Consider the following 19,155-nt stretch of genomic DNA (forward strand, 5'->3'; position numbering starts at 1 on the left):
AAATACATCTGATTTTGATTTTTTCTAAGAAACCCTGAAATATTATCCTGTGAGCAGGACCTAGAGTTTTGAAGTTTTCTGAAAACATCCTTAGACCATAATTGAATGCTGTTTACAGAGGTTTTCCAGAAAAGCAAGAAGACTCCTAAGGAAGCCACAGAGTGAAGGATAGGTGCTCAGCCTGCGAGACAGTTCGCCTGGTCCTACAATCATCCCTGCTTCTTCAGGGGCAGAGAAAGAAAGAAACCCATGGCAAAACTTTTGGATTTGACTCCCAAAACCTGTCAGCAGAAGAACACAGGAAGTTAAGATGGACAAGCTTTAACCAAAAATGTTAGCGTGGGGCTTTGCACACTTCCCAAACTGCTATTTAACAGTGTCAGAATGAAATATTTGAAGACAAAGCTTTGCATTTTGAGTCGATCCAAATGTAGACTAGAATATGCAGCACACTGCCTTCTGCTTCCGGAGCCTAGAAGAAATTCAAGCTGATTAAATAGCATTAATACCGTTATTTTCAATAATGTTCTTTGATCTGGGAGTCTGCTATTTTTAAGAAATCAGATCAAAAGTTCAAATGCTAAGAGGTGCTATAATTAAAATAAGCTTCTAACATCATGAAGGGAACTTTTGGAACTGTCGCTAAAAGGATGACTGCGACTGATTTAATAGTATTTGGTGGGAGCTACCAAACAGCTTATTGAAAGGAGAATCTAGGGCATAGAAGAAGTAGTTGAATTTAAGTTATTTTATGAGGAAATAAGACAATATGTGAGCTGTATTTTGGCCACTGCATTTCTACCTGGAAAAAAATTGCACGTGTGTGCTGGTGACAAAGAGCGTGGAAGGGAGTGATCAGGAGAAACGCAACCAGCCCTGCTGCCAAGCCACTGAGTGGCACATCTTTTGCGGGGCAGGGATGTTTCCTCATTTGCATTCTACTAGGTTTCTGGCAAACTGCTAACGTGATGCTAATTTCCCAAAGTTCATGTGGGAATGACTGGGCCAGTTTTTAAAGAATTCATAATTCCATTATGTAATTGTCTGGTTTGTAAGTCTGTGTTGAACATGACCAGGTTTAAAAAGCAGAAACTTGCTTGCAAAATCAAGAATCTTTTGTGTTGATATTGCTATTCAAAGCAATTAATTCCAAGATTATTTTCGGTTTAGTACTATTATTCATTCTATTTACTGCAAAAAGATCTGAGAAGGCTTGCAGCCGGATGTGAGTGCTAATTTCAGCCATAGTTCTGATATAGATATACTCTATGGACCAAGGAGCAAGACTTACACAATAATTAATTATTTGAGTTCTATCTGTTTCCTCATTTAGACAGCTGAAGTTGGAGAAACATTCCATGATTCTCTATGCTTACTCTGTTTTTGCTTTTTGTACTCTGTGTTTATTCTGGGCATCTAATATTGTTATTCTTCATAAGAGTTCCCATTTTATTTATATCTGCCTTTATAGCATTTTTAAGAATTTTTTTTCTGCTGCAGAAAAACGAGGACCTTTAAAATCAGTCCTATGATTAAACGATAAGATTAGGTAGTATGTTTAAAAGGGGAGAATACACTAGAAATGACTTTTACAATTTTTGCCAGCCGCCCATGCACCCTTAGCTCATCAGGGAAGGTGCTGGCAGCTGTTTGTTTATGTTAAGAGGGGATGGCATTTATGTCTCTTGTTAAATCCTTTATTGACGCAAACTGCCTAAATCTCCTTAGGAAGAAACAATCGCTGTGAGGCACGCTGGGACGGGTGGGCAGGAGACTCCTCTCATACGCAGAGCGGTGTCAGGACAAACGTGTGTCATGTGTCACCTGTGCCGATCGGAGGCGTTTTGCTGAACGAGAAGGCTGAGGAGCTGCAGTCAAACCCTCCCTTCACGCTCCCTCTGCACGGCCTTTGCCGGCGAGTTGGATGGGGTGTGCAAGGGAGTGAGTTCTGGGTCTAAATTATGACTTAAAATGCAACTATGCTTGAATTTGCTCTGATAATAAGACAAGGAGTAAGTTGTAAAAATAACAAGTGTAAAGGAGAGTTAATTTTTCTGTTCTCTATGGGAATTTCACTTGATGGATCAATAATCCCACCGGGTTTCTTTGTTTCTGAATGGAATTACAGCGTTCTGCTTCCTTTAAGCAAGCCGACCATGCAAAAAAGGGGAAAATCTGAAATTACATTACTTAACAGCAAGTATACCTCACTGTCCCAGTTTAGAAAAATAACTAAACGTGGTGGTTTTGCAGCCATGACGTGACCTGTTTCAGTCAGTGAGCAAACTGACACCTGGGTCTTCCCATTCTCTCCTGCGTTCTTTCTCACCCAAACCGATGTGCAAGCCTGTCGGGAGATCAGAAATGTGTAATGCAGTGGGGCGGGGGGGCTCTGAACCCTCCATTAAAAGGGATCTCTCACAAAATGTCCTGTAAAGCAGCTTTAAACCAAAAATACTAGAGATCTAGCAGCTTCCAAATGACCTGACTTTTCCAAGTACCTGAATGATTTGTGTCCTTCACTGCAAATTAGTTCATTTTTGTCAGGCTGATCTAACAGATTTACTACAGAAATAATTTTGCAAGTAACTTATCTTTCTTTAGCTCTACTGGATTTCGTAAGGAAAAGAGGATTAAGATTTATTTTTTTTTAAGGAAACTATATTCCCTGACAAGTCTCAGGTGAGGTTTCAAGTCTTTAAAACAAAAGGACTGCTGCTCTTTGGTTAACTTCTGATTTCCTGGGTGTTTTGAGAAAGTAGGGTTTGGAGCAGGGATTTCCTTGCAAGGTCTGTGTTTGGTTTTGGTGGAGTGCAAATATAGGAAAAGAACAGAAAAAGTTGAAGTAAAATGGATTAAAAGACCACTGGAAGGAAAATCATACTAATTAGGAAACAAAATCAAAATATGGTGAGAGCAGCAAGTGATATGAGCAGCAAGTGATATCGAAGGAGAGGAGAATGATGATATACATGTGAGTGATGGAAGATGGAAGCAGAGAGAAGACGGAGAAAAGAATTAATCCAGAGTTGAGGGTGAGCTTTTAAGTCAACCTGAGTAACAACCACAGTTGAAAAAAGGCAGTTGTCATTTAAAACAGAAGTAATTTGAATAACTGAATTCTTAAAAATTAATCTGATTTATAGATATTCTTCTAAGGTGATATGGTTGAGATCTTAATGTTTTGAGATGTTCCAAAGTGAAATTTGGGATTCAAATAATCAGGCCATCAGATAAAACAGAATGCTGGTTTAGTATCTGTAACTCAGGGCTCACTGTTGTCAGATGACACAAAACTATGTAAAATGTTGTTTTTCTGTGTTGCCAGTAACATTTGCATGGTACATGGAAAACCACACAGCCTGATGAAGAGTCCTTAATTTCTGACTACTATGTGCTATCAATGATAAAAATAAGTAATAATTCAAAATTCAGTTTGCAAGATGTTTTCCATTTCTGATAATTCAAGGAAGAGGAATAAAAGATGAATTCTATGTTTCTTTACCGTCCAGGAGATGGAAAAGGGATGTCCCTCCTCCCTCTCTCAGCCTCAGTTGCGGGGCAGGCAGAGGGGTTTGGGTGGGCAGGACAGCACTGCGCATGCCGCAGCCATGCATCAGATTCAAAATCGTTTCTGTAGTAAAATATGCTCTTTTAGAAAATCCTTGTGTTTTGCTTCATTCTCTTTTCTTCCTTAATCCCTTTCACTTCTTTTATTTCCATTACGCAAGCAGCCTAATTGCTTTTAAAATTCACATTCTTTCTGTTCTACAATGTATTCACCTCCCTATGTCGTGAGCTAGTCCCAAAATATGTTGTGTACCAGAAACAGCAAATGGGAGTTTTGTGTTCTCTGTTTTGGTTTTGCGTTTTGTGGTTGTTTGGGGTTTTTTTTTGTTTTTTTTGTTTTTTTGTTTTTTTTCTAGAAGCTTCTTTCCAGCAGACTCTTGTCTAAATATTGCCCAGCAGTCCTGTGGCATTTCCGAGATCTGGGACACAAAATCATTCTCTTTAATTCCCATCTCTGATTACTTTGTGCTTCTGACCAGTCTCTGGAGCTGAAGCATGCAGATTTAGTATGTTTGATTTGCTGTGCCTCTGAAATCTTTTATCGGCCAAGAATAAAGAACAAAACAAACCACCCAAACCTGTTCACTCTGCAGCTGTACAGGAGGAAGCACAGTCTTGGGGCACCATAAAGTTTGAAATTTTCTCCAGGTGGTCCAAAGAGAACCTGTGCTTTAATTTGTGTTATGTTATACTGATCTGAATATTCGCTGTGTCTAAAAGGTAATGTCATTTGCTGTGGAAAGGCAATGAGAAGGGAAATAGTGGTTGGCATGGGTCAGTATCAGTGAAAATTTGTCTTAAAGAGATTTATAGAAGTAACCCCAGTTGCAGGGAGTTAAATATATATTTTTCTAAATGGATGCCATCAGCAATCCTAAATCCTCATGTAAAATGCCTGGAAGTGTGGTGGATGTGTACATAACCTAGGCCTGAAACAAACATCAGCTGCATCAAACTAACCAGGCATTTAAATGACAGTGCTGCGACCAGCGCAGTTTTGTTTTCTGAATCTCCTTGTACATGCTTTACCAAAGCTTTATGGAAATAATTAACTGAGTTAAAGTGAAAAAGGAAGAAGATTCAGAACAGAAATTAGCCAATATTTGTGGGCCTCAAATTTGTCAGAAAGTCTCAAAGCCTGTAAGAGCCACGTGAGATGCTCTGGGCTGCGTGGGCAGCCAGTGGCCTGGCCCTGCGTGCCGGGGGGACGGCTGGCTGTCCCACCAGGCAGGGATGGAAGAGAGTCTTGGGAAAGACACTGGAGATGTTTAGCAGCACGGTGTCTGTCTGGGTTGGTGCTGTACTGTGCCAGATGGAAAGAAAACTCCAGATGAGCAGGTGAGGATATTAAATGGAAATACTTGAGTTGGCTTAGAAACGATGGTGAAACGGTCACCTGAGTGCACTTTAAAGAACATTTGTGGCCATAAATGGGGCCTGGCTTTGCCTGTAGGAGTTATTGAAGCTGTCTAGCACTAAAGCTGTTCCTATACGCAGGAGCTGAGGAGCACCAGAGGTTTCCTGGCACAGGAGCGCAACTCTACAGAGTCATCAAAGTGGTCCCTGGTGTGCGTTTGGCCAGGACTAACTCGCAGTCTTCCAGGCAGCTCATTGGCATTGCTTCTGAGACAGCACAGGCCAGGTAGTGTTCCTGCAGTGTGGTTTGGATTCAGCCATCCTCTTCTGAAGGGGAAGAGAGTCAGTTTAATACTACGGACTTGGGCAACTCCAAGCCAGTTGGCTTCAGTTCAGGAGAATGGTCCAGGCATGTTTGATACATTAGACCCCAGGAAGAGGAGCCAGGAGTACTGTCCCATGCTAGTAGTCACCGATTTATCTGCTGGGGCCCTGCAGTGATTGCACTGGTAACTGCTAGGAGTGGACCAGGAGGAAAAGTCCTGACCTTTCTCCAACCCTTACAGCTACCTCCATGTCTACTGAAAAAGTGTTTCTGTTTTTGCCCTTGTATGAAAGATGGGCGTTTGCACGGCTGTTTTGCAGAGTAATTTTCTTTATTTACTGTACAGCTGATCTGAAATGCAGTGGTATTGCACTGTCTGTTAAAAAATACTAAGACTCCTTTGGTTAAATTGTTCTCCATACTCTTCCACTTTTGAAAAATAGTACTTTCATAAATATATTGTGCGTTGAAAATGAAACTTTTCAAACAAAATACTGACATTAGCTACCCAGCAAAGTTAAATAGGAAGCTCATTGTCTACTGTAACTTCTGGCTATGGGCAAAATCAGGTTTAAAAGCAGGGTATATCATGCCCTTGGCTCTTGGAGAGTATTAAGGAGGTAATCATGGGAAAGAAATGGACTGAATTATATTAGGGAGGAAAATAAAATAACACTATCAGCTGACGTCTCTATTGGCAGAGATAATGCTTCCTCTGGGCAGTTCCTGCTGTCATGGGCTGTTCCTCTGCTGCCTAGCTCGTGGTCAAATGCACTGTTTAATGCTCTAGGGAAAACTTCCCATAACCTGGTACTTGACAGTACTAACATCCATACTGACCTATGTAGTTTAATGGAAATGCACAGCAGTTCTTTGAATCTGCTTTTTTTCCTCCTGTGTACAGTCATCTAAAGGGACTACTTGCACTTAGTACCCCACATTTGGTTGTGATGTTTCTGGAGAATTTGTGCTTTAACACAACAAGAGGTTGTTTTTTATTTTACCAGAGGGAAAGTTACATCCTTGGTCACAAAACCAGAACCAGAATTAATAAAGAAAAACATAAAAGCAATGAAAAGGAAACTTTAAGTATATTTAACACCAACCTTCTTCCCTGGAAGATTTTGCAGGGGCATCTCCCAGCTATGGGGTAGCTTAGCACCACAATGCTTCTTGGGAGTTATGTTTCAAATCAGCCTTTAAGCTAACTTTGGAAGTTGAAGAACTCAGCGTGTATCTTCTTTTCTTCTCTCTTTCTTCCCCTCATCTGTAAATTTAGCACTTGACATAAAACATGCTGTACCAAGTGTATTGGGTTTGTGTGGCAAGGTTTTGGTAGCAGTGGGGGGGGGTACAGGAGCGGCTTCTGTGAGAAACTGTTAGAAGCTTCCCCTGTGTCCAGTAGAGCTGATGCCAGCCGGCTCCAAGACGGACTCACTGCTGGACAAGGCCGAGCCCATCAGTGACGGTGGTAGTGCCTCTGGGATAACGTATTTAAAAAGGGAAAAAAGTTGTGGTGGACACAGAAACTGCAGCTGGAGAGAGAAATGAGAACGTGTAAGAGAACCAACCCTGCAGACCTCAAGGTCAGTGAAGAAGGAGGGGGAGGAGATGCTCCAGGCACCGGAGCAGAGATTCCCCTGCAGCCCGTGGTGAAGACCATGGTGAGGCAGGCTGTCCACCTGTAGTCCATGGAGGTCCACGGTGGAGCAGATATCCACACTGCAGACCCTGGAGGACCCCACGCTGGATGTCTGAAGGAGACTGTGACCCCGTGGGAAGCCAGTGCTGGAGCACACTCCTGGCAGGACCTGTGGCCCCATGGAGAGAGGAGCCCATGCTGGAGCAGGTTTGCTGGCAGGACTTGTGACCCCGCAGGGCACCAATGTTGGAGCAGTGTGCTCCTGAAGGACTGCACCCTGTGGAAGGGACCCACACTGGAGCAGTTCACGAAGAGCAGCAGCCCATGGGAAGGACTCATGTTGGAGAAGTTTGTGGACAGCTGTCTCTCATGGGAAGGACCCCATGCTGGAGCAGGGAAAGAGTTTGATGAGTCCTGCCCCTGAGGAGGAAGGAGCGGCAGAAACAACGTGTGATGAACTGACTGTAAACCCCATTTCCCGACCCCCTGTGCCACTGGCAGGGAGGAGGTAGAGAATCCAGGAGTGAAGTTGTGCCTGGGAAGAAGGGAGGGGTGGAGGGAAGGTGTTCTGAGATTTGGTTTTATTTCTCATTACCCTACTCTGGTCGGTTGGCAATAAATTAATTTTTCCCAAGCTGAGTCTGTTTCGCACATGACAGTAACTGGGTGAGTGATCTCTCCTGTCCTTATCTCAGCTCATGAGCCTTTCATTATATTTTCTCTCCTCCCCTTTCCAGCTGAGAGTTGGGGGGAGTGATAGAGCGGCTTTGGTGGGCACCTGGCATCCAGCCTGGGTCAACCCACAACACCAAGTTCGACCAAAGATTTATCTAGCTGTTTCCAATAGGAGCCAGCAGCAGAAATAAGGAGAAATATAAGCATAAAGCAAGCGTGAAGTGATACCCTTCCACAAAACATTTTATTCTCCACAAAGTGTGGCATAAGAACTGCAACAGTGGTGCTATATGTAAGGTATATTTTATGTGTGTTCACTGGCTCTCGATGGATTTGTATTCCAAGAATGTGTCCACTGGCTATTTGGGTCCAGTTCTGTCATTTGCTGCATATATTATTTACTCAACAGAAATACGGTTTCTGAACTTATGCTGGGATGATTAGGATGGCTCAAGTTCTTTCTTGAGGACTGATCTTTGAGATCAAAATGCTACAGGAGGGATACTTCTGTCCTGAGGGGTTCATCTGCATTTGAATTCTGTTGTACCCATTAATTGGCACCTTCCTTCTACTTTAAAAAAGGTTTCTTCTTTTTGGTCATCTTGTGAGTGCCTGACAAATATTCTGTGTGTCTTGCAAAGGCGTGTGGCTTTGCAAGTGGATCTCTTGCCATTGTCAGCTACTTGGGGGTGAGGTACTGGGAGCTGGAGGCTTTCTCTTAACACACCAAATTTTGGTGCCACAGGCAACAAAATATCACATGCTCCCATTTCAAATGCTGAGAAGATATGGCCTTCAGAACTAGTGGCTCCTTCTGCCCATATTCTATCTGCCTTAGCTCTCATCTGTAAAGTGGGAAAAAAGCCCCCTTCATCTTACTGTGCTTCTTATTCTGAATATAAATTCTTTTTGAAGCTATACAAAATACTAGTGATGAGCTTCTCAGAAAATTCGAAGAACAAGTTAATAATACAGGCTTCAGAGCAATACAGGAGGCCTGGGGCCCAAACACTCAGGGCAGCAAAGAGGAGAAAAAAATAAATGTGGTAGCAGCTCAGTAAGCATCCATCTATCTGTGTGCTGAAAAATGTAGAAGCTCTCTGGAAATCAGAATATGATTATGTAGGTGAGGACAAGGGAATTCAATTAAAGTTGACCAAATGCTTAATTGCTTTATTTTGCAGTCTTGCTAATCTTCTTTCAAAGCAGGCTCTGTGCGCAATATATTGTAGCTTAACCTTGGTATGACTCTGTTTTTTGTCATTCTTTCCCTGCTTACAAGAAAAAAAAAATCATTACAGTGTTTCTTTTTATTAAAAACATTGTTAGTATTTTTTGCTATGTTACATTGTTTTCTTGAGCCTTTTTACGTGTCTTAATTGGCAAGTAATTGCTTTCCTAATCCAGATAAGTAGTGTTGAAATGTGAGTTGCAAAGTCCAGTGCCTTTTAGATTGATGGGCGGAGACTCTGCTGTTGTTTGTGTAGGATCACTGAAAATTCTGCATTGCCAGCCTAATAAACAATAAATTCTATCAGTACAGAAATATAATCTCAGGTACTTGTAGGCTGTGGTATTCTGTGATAAATGGTTCTCCAACAAAGAACATGAAATACAATATGTGACAGTGTGAATAATCCACTCTTGTCGCATTGGTAGAAGTTGGGAAAATAATTTTAAAATAACTAATTTTTCATCCTTTTAATGAACTGTTGTACTGACCTATTTTTGATATAATCTTAGAGGCTGTAATCTGAAGACCATTCTCTGATTCCCTGTAAACCAGTGCACATTACTGGGTATTAGTTCTGGCTCATCTATTTATTTCAGCAATACTTTTTCTATAGTAGTAATACTGAATTCTTCACAAGGATTTAGTGATAATCCTGTTAATATTTTATTGTTTGTGCAATTACAAGGATGGATATCCTTGCATGATGTTTTTATTGTTGGTAGACAAAAAATGACTTAACAAGAAATTGTAATTACTCTTCACTGGGGGAAAATTATGCTTAAGAAGAAAGTAGATTATAACAGTTCATCATACTTCTTCATTATATATAGCGTAATGGGCTATTGTACGGGGAGTTTTCACTAATTCATAGCAATCCCTTCCAAACTTTGCTGTGGAGTTGCACATAAACAAATACTCATTCACTCACGTATTGACAATTGATTCATGTTGGCTATGCAATAGTACTTTGCATTGTTTCTGCTGTTGTATTAAATCACTTTGCTGTGTCCCGAGTAAGATCACAGATTAGTATATGTAATACTTTGTATACGTTATATAAAAATAATGTAGGAGAAGCATACTGACCCTGGACCTTCTCCCTTCCAGTAGTTCCAGCTGTGGCAATAATGGTCTGCTCTGGTTTTTATCCCCTGTGCAGAGACGGACATGAATTTGCAAAGCACAGAAGTTAAAAAAAACACACTGTAATACGTTAAGGGTGTATGTTGTACAAAATTGCATTATTTATTTCATTCCTTTCTGGGAGAATATGTATTAACTTGTATGTTCAATTGAACAGAATTGCGTATCAGTTCTGCTTTTCCAAAATACAGGCGTCTGTTAAATAGAAATGAATTTATACACACAGAAATTGTGTCTGTTGGAACTTGCATAGTAGAAATGGGCCCCAGATGTTACAGTTATGTAAGGCCCTAATCTAAAGCCAACTGAAGAGAGTCTTGTGGGCTTCAGATCACGCCAATAAGAACATTTTTGGGAGAATTAACATCGAAGGAGATTGCAGTAAGCTAACGTTGTCTGTAGCTATTGTAAGTATGAAATCAAAATGTATGGATGGAGGGGTGTGCCTCATTCACTGTGACTGGAGTTAAATTTGAACTCTGAAGGGGAAAAAGGTGACATGAATTATCTTTAATAAAAAAAAAGACTTCATTTAAATGTTAAGCACAACTGTATGTATCTTAAAGCTGTCATTTTTCTGTTTACTTGAGTGTTTGTGTGGGGGTGGTTAATTATTAATGTTTTGAGTGTGAGATACTTGTTTTGAAGTAGATGTCTTTCTGCTTTTAAACTGATACAGCATTACATCGCATAGCTATCGCTATGCATTACAACATAGAAATTAAATTCACAAAAGGGATTAGGCCCTTGGTGGGTTATCTTGTAATGCTCTTTTGTTCCCGGTAGCTATTTCACCTTACTGACCTGCCAGGAAAAAAAATGCGAAAAAAACTCAAGCAGGTAGTTTCCTCCTAGCCTAGGTGTGTCACTCTCCTCGTGGAGGGGTCTGGCAAGTGCTGGGGCCGGCAGAGGGGAGGGAAGGCGCTGCTGGAGGTACCAGGGGTGGGGGCAAGGGGGGAGGACCAAGAGCTCCGCCCTCAGCAGTGCGGTTTACTTGTTGAAATTGCTGGTTTAGCTGGTTTATGTGATGTTTATGTTTTATATGCTGCACTCGGATTCCTGTAAGGTTCCTAACACATCTTTTAGTGCCATCAGGAACTTAAATTTTCACCTAGTGCTGAAGTTCCTTCTCTGCAGAAATTTAAATGAACTGCAGGAGCTCTATGAATCCTGCTTTCCTAACCAACACTTAACCTAAAAGTACTGTTGCACGCTGATCCTGCTTTGTGGACCTTGCAGTAAGGCAGTGTCATATAAGAGTGGGAGTGTATTTAGGCTGGTGGAATTCCGCATTTTCCATTAAATTGATTTTTGGTAAAGTAGCATGTACCTGAAGTCAGGAAGACCAGCATCCATGAAGATGCAACAGTTTGCTCTCAGATGCAACTGTTGCTCTCAAGAGTAACAGTTTGCAAGGCAAATTCCTCAAGTTAGCTGGTCAAAAATGGGGAATATGAAGGTGCAGTTCTTGGTAAGCCAGGCACTCTTACCGTGTATTTTAATTGTAAAACATAGATGTGAATCTTTTTCTTTCAGTAGGTGTCTAACCAAGTCAGCTTGCCCTTATTAAAAAAAAAAAATTAAAAAGATCTTCCCTGTATGCTATAACCAGTAATCTTGCTGGTTTTAGTACTCACCTGTTTCAAACCTTCAAACCTATTTTGCAATATTTAGGCATTACAGAATTTTGTCCTTTATTCTGTGATGAATTTTTCATCTTGAACCCTCTTCCACTTATAGAAAATAGCTGACTTTTCATTGGCCACAGAGAGAAAACAAGAGATTAATTTTATATCTGGTACTGAAGAAACTTTTCCTTGGTGGTGGGAGACCCTGTTCATGTCCCTTACTCAAATTGGGCAGAGTGTACTTGGGAAGCAGCCGTCTATCCTACAGCTCAGCTCCCACCATGCTGGGTGAGCGGCTAGGTTACTGTCTTCTGCTAGAAGTATCAACCAGCCACTCTCTCAGCATCTCACCTGGGACTCTGCTGCATGAGCAGCCCTCTTCAGTTAGTGTGCAAGACACCAAGCAGACTGGCCCTTTGGTAAAGCTCTGGGAGAGAATGATGAACCTGAGAAACCTTCATGAGCTTTGACATGAACAAGGGAACTGAGCGGTCTCCTGCTGACAGGGTGGTTTTGAGTGTTTTCTGTGGAAAGGCTGTTGCAGCAATTTAGGAAATCTGAGTTTGGGTCTGTTTGCTACTGAATTGTTGACTGTGTGAGCTTTGACTGATTTATCATCTGTCTTTTCAACAAAAATTTTGTAGATGTCAAAATTCATATCTATCAACTTTGCGTAGGCATATACAGAGTTCTGCTGTCTTGTCATATTAAATAAATGAGTGATTTTTATACCCTGATGTCTTTTGGGAAGACTTTGGGTCTTCTCAAAGGGGAAAGGAAAGTCTTCTAAAGTTGACTCTTGCCAGGTAAGAAGAGCTGGTAATATACGTAACTTATTTGAATGGCAAAGGGATAAATACTCACCTTCAAATAGGGAAAGGGAACAGCTTGGACCATACTTAACTCAACCTGAAGTCTTTGTATGGGATACTAGGATACCTAAAGAGTTGGCTGAGGAATCTCAGAAACATGAAGTTATCTTTTGAGAAGCTGTGCAAGATTGGTGAGGTACCCGATGACTGAATAGAAGTAAATTTGATGTCTCAGGTAACTGAAGAAAAACAAATGCAGTACCTGCCTTTAAAATGGGAAGGAAATGAGAAACAGAAGGATCGTCCTCTGTGTGTGTATATATATATATGTCTATATGTTTGATTTAGACATGTGGATTGACAAGTTGCCGAGCATTACAAGTTCATGCATTTATCCATCAGCAAATGCCAGATAACATAATCCATAATGAGGCAGAATTACAATAAATTGCCTTAATTTGTTTGCCATATGCTAAGAGTGCCCACATGTCCACATATGGATCAGCTGATGCACAATAACTTGGTGATGAGAAAAATTACTCATATGTCTAAGCTTTTATTATTTCTGAGATATTGACTGTTGTGATCTCTAACAACTCATTTATGATCTGGTTTGTCAAGAAGAACTTTTTTAGACAGACATTCATTTTCAGTTTGGGATGAAAAGAGGCAGAGTCCAGATACCTTGATTTGCTAAACTAAAAAACCAAACCAAAAAAACCTTAAACATTCACAAGCAAGCTTCTATTAGTATGTCACTGAGAATGAGTAGTCAATCAGTGCTTCTATTCTCCTGTGTGCTTAATGGCATTTATAGTCCAAACATAGTAAAATTTCATAAGGTTATGTTCAAAATTGATTGAGACTTCTGATGAAAACACTGTGTAAATACAGAATATTAATATTTAACATTAAAGCTACTTCTCCATTAGTGCTATACAAGATTAAAGAATGAATGAAAATAGTGATCACTGGATGAATTGTGTTCATGTTCTCTTGACAATTAAAAGACCTTATATTTTTCTGTGAGTGGCTGAAGGTCACTCACTTTTGTTCTAAGGCACCTTGATTAATTTGTCAGGTTACACACAGCACGCAACTTTTAACAGACCTGGTACTTCTTAGGTGACAATTCACCCTCTTGGGTAAAAAAGGGCAGAAGCAATCCAGCATTTACTACACACTAGTTCTGTGACTGTCTGCTACTCAGAAGTTAAGAAAAAAAAAAAAAAAAAGAAAAAGTGGTTTGTATTCTATGGCTAGAAGACCTAGGGAGGTTTTGAAACTTTATGATTGGTACCAGGGAATTTCTCTGTTGCAGTTTCTCTGGTTTAAATCATATTATGACTGTGTTTTCTAGTACAAAGTTCTTTTCTTTCAATATTGTGATGCCAAAATTTGCCATGATGACAGCCTGGTCTTGCAAGCTTAGTTTCAGTATTCTGTAAAATCTGCTGAAGGGCAGAAAATAAGCCTCTGGATTCAGAGCTGCCCTGTCCTAATTGCGATATTCCAGCTGGGACTGTGATTGTGTATTCTTCAGAGTAGTGCTGATTTGCCCCAAGGTATTTGTGTCCCACAGCATGTGTTAAACTTTTTAAGGATAATAATTTTGCCAAAAAGCTAGCTCAGTAATTGCACTGTAAAAAACCCCAAAACATTATTAATACAGTATTGCATCAGAAATTGCTATACTTCTCACAGCCTTCTAAAATTGTATTCACTGAAGTTTGCTTCCTCTGAAAACAGTAGTTGTTTCAACATTTCCAGTTTAATAATGCATCCTAGAAGTGCCTTATGGAAGTCAAAATAAATTTTACAAGAGCTTGTCAATGTTCTGTGTATTTTTCTTTGCTGAATCTATTTCAGGTAAATACAAATATCTATTTCATGAGAAGTAAATATTTGGCTATCATCAAAAACTTATGCAAGGTTTCTACTTTTTAAATTCTATTTTGGCACCTGAACTGGATCTAACATGATTACTGGTTTCTGAAACACTGGTAAAATTTTAACAATCCCGCATTCCCAGACTCCCCTTGCAAAAAAACCCCACAACCACCTGATCATGTATCAACCAAAAGTCACTTCTAGTTTCAGTGAGTTAGAATTGTTAACAATATGGTATGCAGCTAATACAAATAAGAAATCACATTTTGAGTGATGGGGGGAGGGAAGAGGATAACTTTATATTGACCTTGGTACATCTTACAAGTGGCTGTGTGAAAATATGTGTAGAAACCAGTTAATATAAATGGAAGCCAGTCTGAAGTCGTCATTTAAAAAAGAAAAAAAATTTGTTTTGATTCTTATTGTAAGACATGTAGGTGGGGTCTGTCCTTCCCTTTCCAACTACTGTCGACTTTACAGAGTCTGCTTACAAAGTCAGTATCAAAAGTTTGGGCCTTTGGAAATAGGCACAGTTTTCAGCTCTTATAGACCAGAGTTTTGACTTTATGGCTTTGCTTGTCTAGCATGCCTATTAAAGACCAGTCTCGAGGTGTAAGTAGAGGAGAAGATTGCCTAGCTCACTGAATAGCTGGAGCCCCCCAGAAAAATGTTTGTGCTTGTTGCTACTCTCAGGCGTCACTGCCTCATCATTTATTATCTCTCTGGTAGCAGGAGCAGAAAGTTGCTTCTCTGCAGCTCTTTCTCTGTTCATACCATTCCCTACCTGTTGCTGCCCGCTCCTTACTCCTCTTTACTACACTTCCAGAAGCCTCTGACCAATACAGACATGTATCCTTCATTCTTTTTATTTACATTTAACCTATACTCTTACTTTAAGCTGGTTGACCCTAATCTTGCAAACTCTTAAACTCATTAGGGTCAATGATATTATGCAAGTGAGTTTCCCTGATGATTTCAGTGGACCGGCTAACATATGGAAGTACTCCCATGCTGATGCGTCTAATGAGGTTATTTTTAGGATGATAATTTTTATAAAGAACCATGATTAAGGTTCATTTGAATGTATCTTCTATCATAATATATATTCTACCTTAATTATGGTCAAGTGTAATTTCCCTTTTACAGGTGAGATTTCCATCTTGAAATACCAGTGCCTATAATCCCTGTTCAGGAGGGGGATAAATAAAGAAAAAAAAATCCATACCTACAAACATCAAGAAGCCCAGTTATCCAGTGTTTGTGTCCAGATACTTCTCCATGATGTGCTTCTGGGTGCATAGCCAGTTGTTGTCTGTTGACAGGAGGCCATGTGTGCTGCAAGGCATGCAGCTGACATTAATAAAATGTTATGTTACTCCAGCAAGTGTGCAGGCTTCGTTCCTAAAGTGGCTGACGTCACCGGGACCGTGGAGCCCTCCCACTCCTCCTTGGTAATTAATTGATGGTGACGGGTTCTCTGCTGAGCTGTAACCTAACATAGGGACTGAATCAGATCAACAGCTGAGAGAAATCGCCAGCAAACAGTATCGCTCCATATAAACAAAAGCTGGGCACTTCAAACCAGGCCTTGGACGGACAAGGAACTCGAATAATGGTTAACGCAGGCTGATTTGCTGAAGTTTTCGCTGGTGCACTGCTTTGCGTCGGAGGTTTTGCTCCTGTGAGAAGCGTTGCTGCTGCTGGAAGAGCTGGCCTGCTTGGGGCAAGGCTGACATGCTTGACAGACGCCTGATGTCTCCTCAAACTAAGCACATTACTCCTGGGGTAAGCATATGTCGAAGGAGTGCAGGCCAGATGCTCGGGAGCCCTTTAATTTTACAATGCAATGTACAGGCTGGCTTGCGAGTTAACTTAATTACAGTTAAACTGTTTCACTTCGCTCTCATCTAGCCAAGCTCGAATGTTGTTGGAAAAATGTGCCAGCCTTTTCGTGGAAGTCCAAATTATACTTTTGAGCTTGCTTTTTTAAAACATGCTAACTTGCTATCACATTGAAAAACTGCAAAAAGTAGAGTTGAGGGGAAGGGAAAGCATTCACAGGTGGCTGTTGCTGAGAGCGCTTTTGTCTATAACCCTGCTAAAATAGTTAAAAAGAAGTAGATGGCTGTTTGTTCCGTGTTTTGGGAGACTGTGCTAAATTGGTTTCTCCTCAATAGGAGGGCAATGGGACTCTCTGCTGGCAGTAGTTTGAAGTACATTCTCTTTACAGACACAAATGTTACACTGTATTATTTTTGATTTGGGTGAGGTTGTAACATGCTCATGAGTTTTGGTTTGGCAGCATTAGGCCAGGTGCGGGTATCCTGGGGCCAGGGACTTACAGTAGCAGATATCCCACTACAGCTGTGCTTGTGAAATAAAAGATAAATAGATGACAAATATTTTTTAAAAAGTTATAATTAGACGTGCTTTGTTTTCTTTTTTACACTGTAGAAAACAAAGAACGGAGATTAAAATAATGAAAGTAACATAGGCATAAACTTAAGCCAAATGTTTGGCTTAAACTTGCTGCTTTCTATAACTTTTATGAGAGATTTGAGTATAGTTGCAGTGAAAGAAGCGTACCATAGGCATGCCAGTAGCTTTCCAGAGTTATTCTGAGAAAATCCAGGGACAGCGTCTTGTGTAACAGCTGCTCCACATCTTTCTTCTAGAAGGAAATCAGATTTGGATCATTCCTATTCCTGGATTATTTAGGGATCTGCGCACAGGAAGCTGAGTAGTTATTGCTAACATCCATTCTATCCTCCTCTTACGGACAACTTCTCTTTACTCAAATTACAACGTGCTCATATGTTCATGGGGGGAATAGTGCAACAATGGGTCTAATTTTAGGAAGTGTGCCCTGAAGTAGGAAGGAATACAACTGCCATATACATCTCCACTGGACTTGTTTTCAGCATGGATGTTCAAAACAGCAGAAATCAGCTACTAGTAGAATCACAGACTCATTTAGGTTGGAAAAGACCCTTAACATCATCGAGTCCAACTGTAGCTATAGCTGCCTTTAGCCTTTCTTTATGTAATTAGTACAGTTAAAAGCTTAAGTGTTTAAGTTTTAATATATATCTTTTCCAAGCAGTTCTTAAGACTTCTGATGAATTAACGTGTTTTGGGGTTCTCTGACAATCTCAACAGAATTATAAATGGAAAAAAATTGGAGAATAACTTTTATCATGGGAAAAGGATGTAAAATGAAGAAAAAAAAAAAGAATTGGAAAATATTGTTTTCCTAAAGAGAAGCTACCTGATGTTAGAACTTAGCACAAATAATGTCCACGTTTCCATGCAACATTTTCATCTTTCTGTCTACTAGTCATCAAATAATGTCATCAAGGGGAAGGTGAGTTTGATTTACCTGGGCTGTAGGCTAAAATGAAGCTTTTCCCTCATATCACACCATGAAGAAGTCCAAACTCTATCTGGCATAGTCATAGAAGTCCTGGTGGACAGAGGAAGAAGTTACTGTTTGACAGGGTAAGGGGATCACAAGGAGCGGTGCTGTGGGATGTACAGCCCTTGTGAACTGAGGAGCAGCAACAAAGCAGGACAGGAGAAGTGGAACACAGGCAGAAAGGAATAAAATTTGGCTGAAGGGATTCAGCCCTGTAGGTTAGGTAGATTTCTGAACATTTGGTCAACCTCTTTTTTTAAAGTGATGGTTGATGACCATTTTCCTGCTCCTTAGTTTCTATCCTAGTTTCTAGATGTGTCATGAGAGGAAGAAGACCGTTTAGCTTTGCTAATGTGAATTTGGCTGTAGTCATTTCTTGTTCAGAAGCATTTTACAGGAACCTGTGCTTGCAAATGAGCTTGTTTTTAGCGATACTAGTCCTCAAACATTTATCTAATTGAAAAAGGAATTGTTTAAATAGCTGAGGGGGAAGTAATGGGAAGACTGGGAAGATTAAAAGAGAGATATAGCTTGAGAACTTTCTCTTCATATTTCTTGGCATGTATAATTAAGTAAATTGACTATTGATGATAGTCTGTTAATGACAGTTGTTGCATCCAAAGTAGATACAAATTGCATAATTGAACAGAAATTCAGATAACTCTTTAATGGGTACTTTTTTCTGAATTGCCAGATTTCAGGATGTTCCTTGTAACAAGTTGACCCCTGAAGCATTCAAGTCAATTAAAATGTCACAGTAGGATGAAATAAAATAATACTTATTGCATAACCACTGACACATTTTCACCACCAACACAGTCCTTGTGACATAGAAATTCTTCAATATGGAAACTTTGGTAACTGCCAGAAAGTGTAAACACATTAGGCACAGTAATTCCTTATGGTCTCCTAAGGCTTTAATTTTGTCCTTACCTCACCCACTACGCACAGAAGTGACATCCTGCCTTTTACCAATTTACCCAGATTTTCCTGAATTTATGTTTTTAGCAACAGTGGAATATATAATTGCTGCTGCTATATTTTTTATTTAGTTTTCAACTTGCAGTGAACGAGCCTAGGAATTCATAAACTTGAAAGGGTGAATTCTACTATTTGCTTCCCAGGATGGAGAGTGTGGAAGTGCAGCATAAAAAGGGTGTAAAAAGAGGGGAGGTAAAGTGCCTTGAATCTTCCATTGCATTCAGATATCCATTTTGGAGGCTATTATACTACTGGGCTGCTTTATTTTAACTCTTTTTTTTTTCTATGGGCCAAAATACAGAAGATGTTATAATTTTCAGAATAGGTTTTCTAATTACATATGCACATATGACTTTTTGGAATTTTTTAATTACTGATCCCTAAAGTCCTTTGTTATAAGTACCGTATTTCTTTGCAAATTTTTATGCGCTACTGGTGCTGCAGGTACACTGCATGGAAGCCTGTGGTTTATATCGTACTTACA

The 19,155-nt window shown here is 40.1% G+C and overlaps 1 protein-coding gene and 1 long non-coding RNA gene across 8 annotated transcripts in view; one reads left to right on the forward strand and one right to left on the reverse strand.

The window, feature by feature from the left end:
• The window catches only part of CACNB2 (calcium voltage-gated channel auxiliary subunit beta 2), a 269,194-nt gene that overhangs the window by 118,348 nt on the left and 131,691 nt on the right, over nucleotides 1-19,155 (forward strand). Inside the window, exon 1 of one of the 6 annotated variants that reach the window (XM_069776434.1) lies at nucleotides 15,761-16,060. The exons of the other annotated variants lie outside the window; for them this stretch is intronic. Within the exon in view, the coding sequence (XP_069632535.1) occupies nucleotides 16,010-16,060 (51 nt within the window). The 5' untranslated portion in view covers nucleotides 15,761-16,009. Of the gene's footprint in view, nucleotides 1-15,760; nucleotides 16,061-19,155 lie in introns of those variants that run through there. 6 annotated transcript variants of the gene reach the window in all.
• LOC138683832 (uncharacterized) overlaps nucleotides 1-19,155 on the reverse strand; it is a 42,455-nt gene that overhangs the window by 20,394 nt on the left and 2,906 nt on the right. The window contains exons 2-3 of one of the 2 annotated variants that reach the window (XR_011323284.1): nucleotides 15,501-15,767; nucleotides 6,358-6,518 (exon numbers count right to left, since the gene is read on the reverse strand). This is a non-coding gene — a long non-coding RNA (uncharacterized lncRNA). The remainder of the gene's footprint in view (nucleotides 1-6,357; nucleotides 6,519-15,500; nucleotides 15,768-19,155) is intronic. The other variant, XR_011323281.1, reaches the window with a different exon arrangement.

The sequence above is a fragment of the Haliaeetus albicilla genome, chromosome 2, assembly GCF_947461875.1.
Source record: "Haliaeetus albicilla chromosome 2, bHalAlb1.1, whole genome shotgun sequence".
NCBI lineage: Eukaryota > Metazoa > Chordata > Aves > Accipitriformes > Accipitridae > Haliaeetus > Haliaeetus albicilla.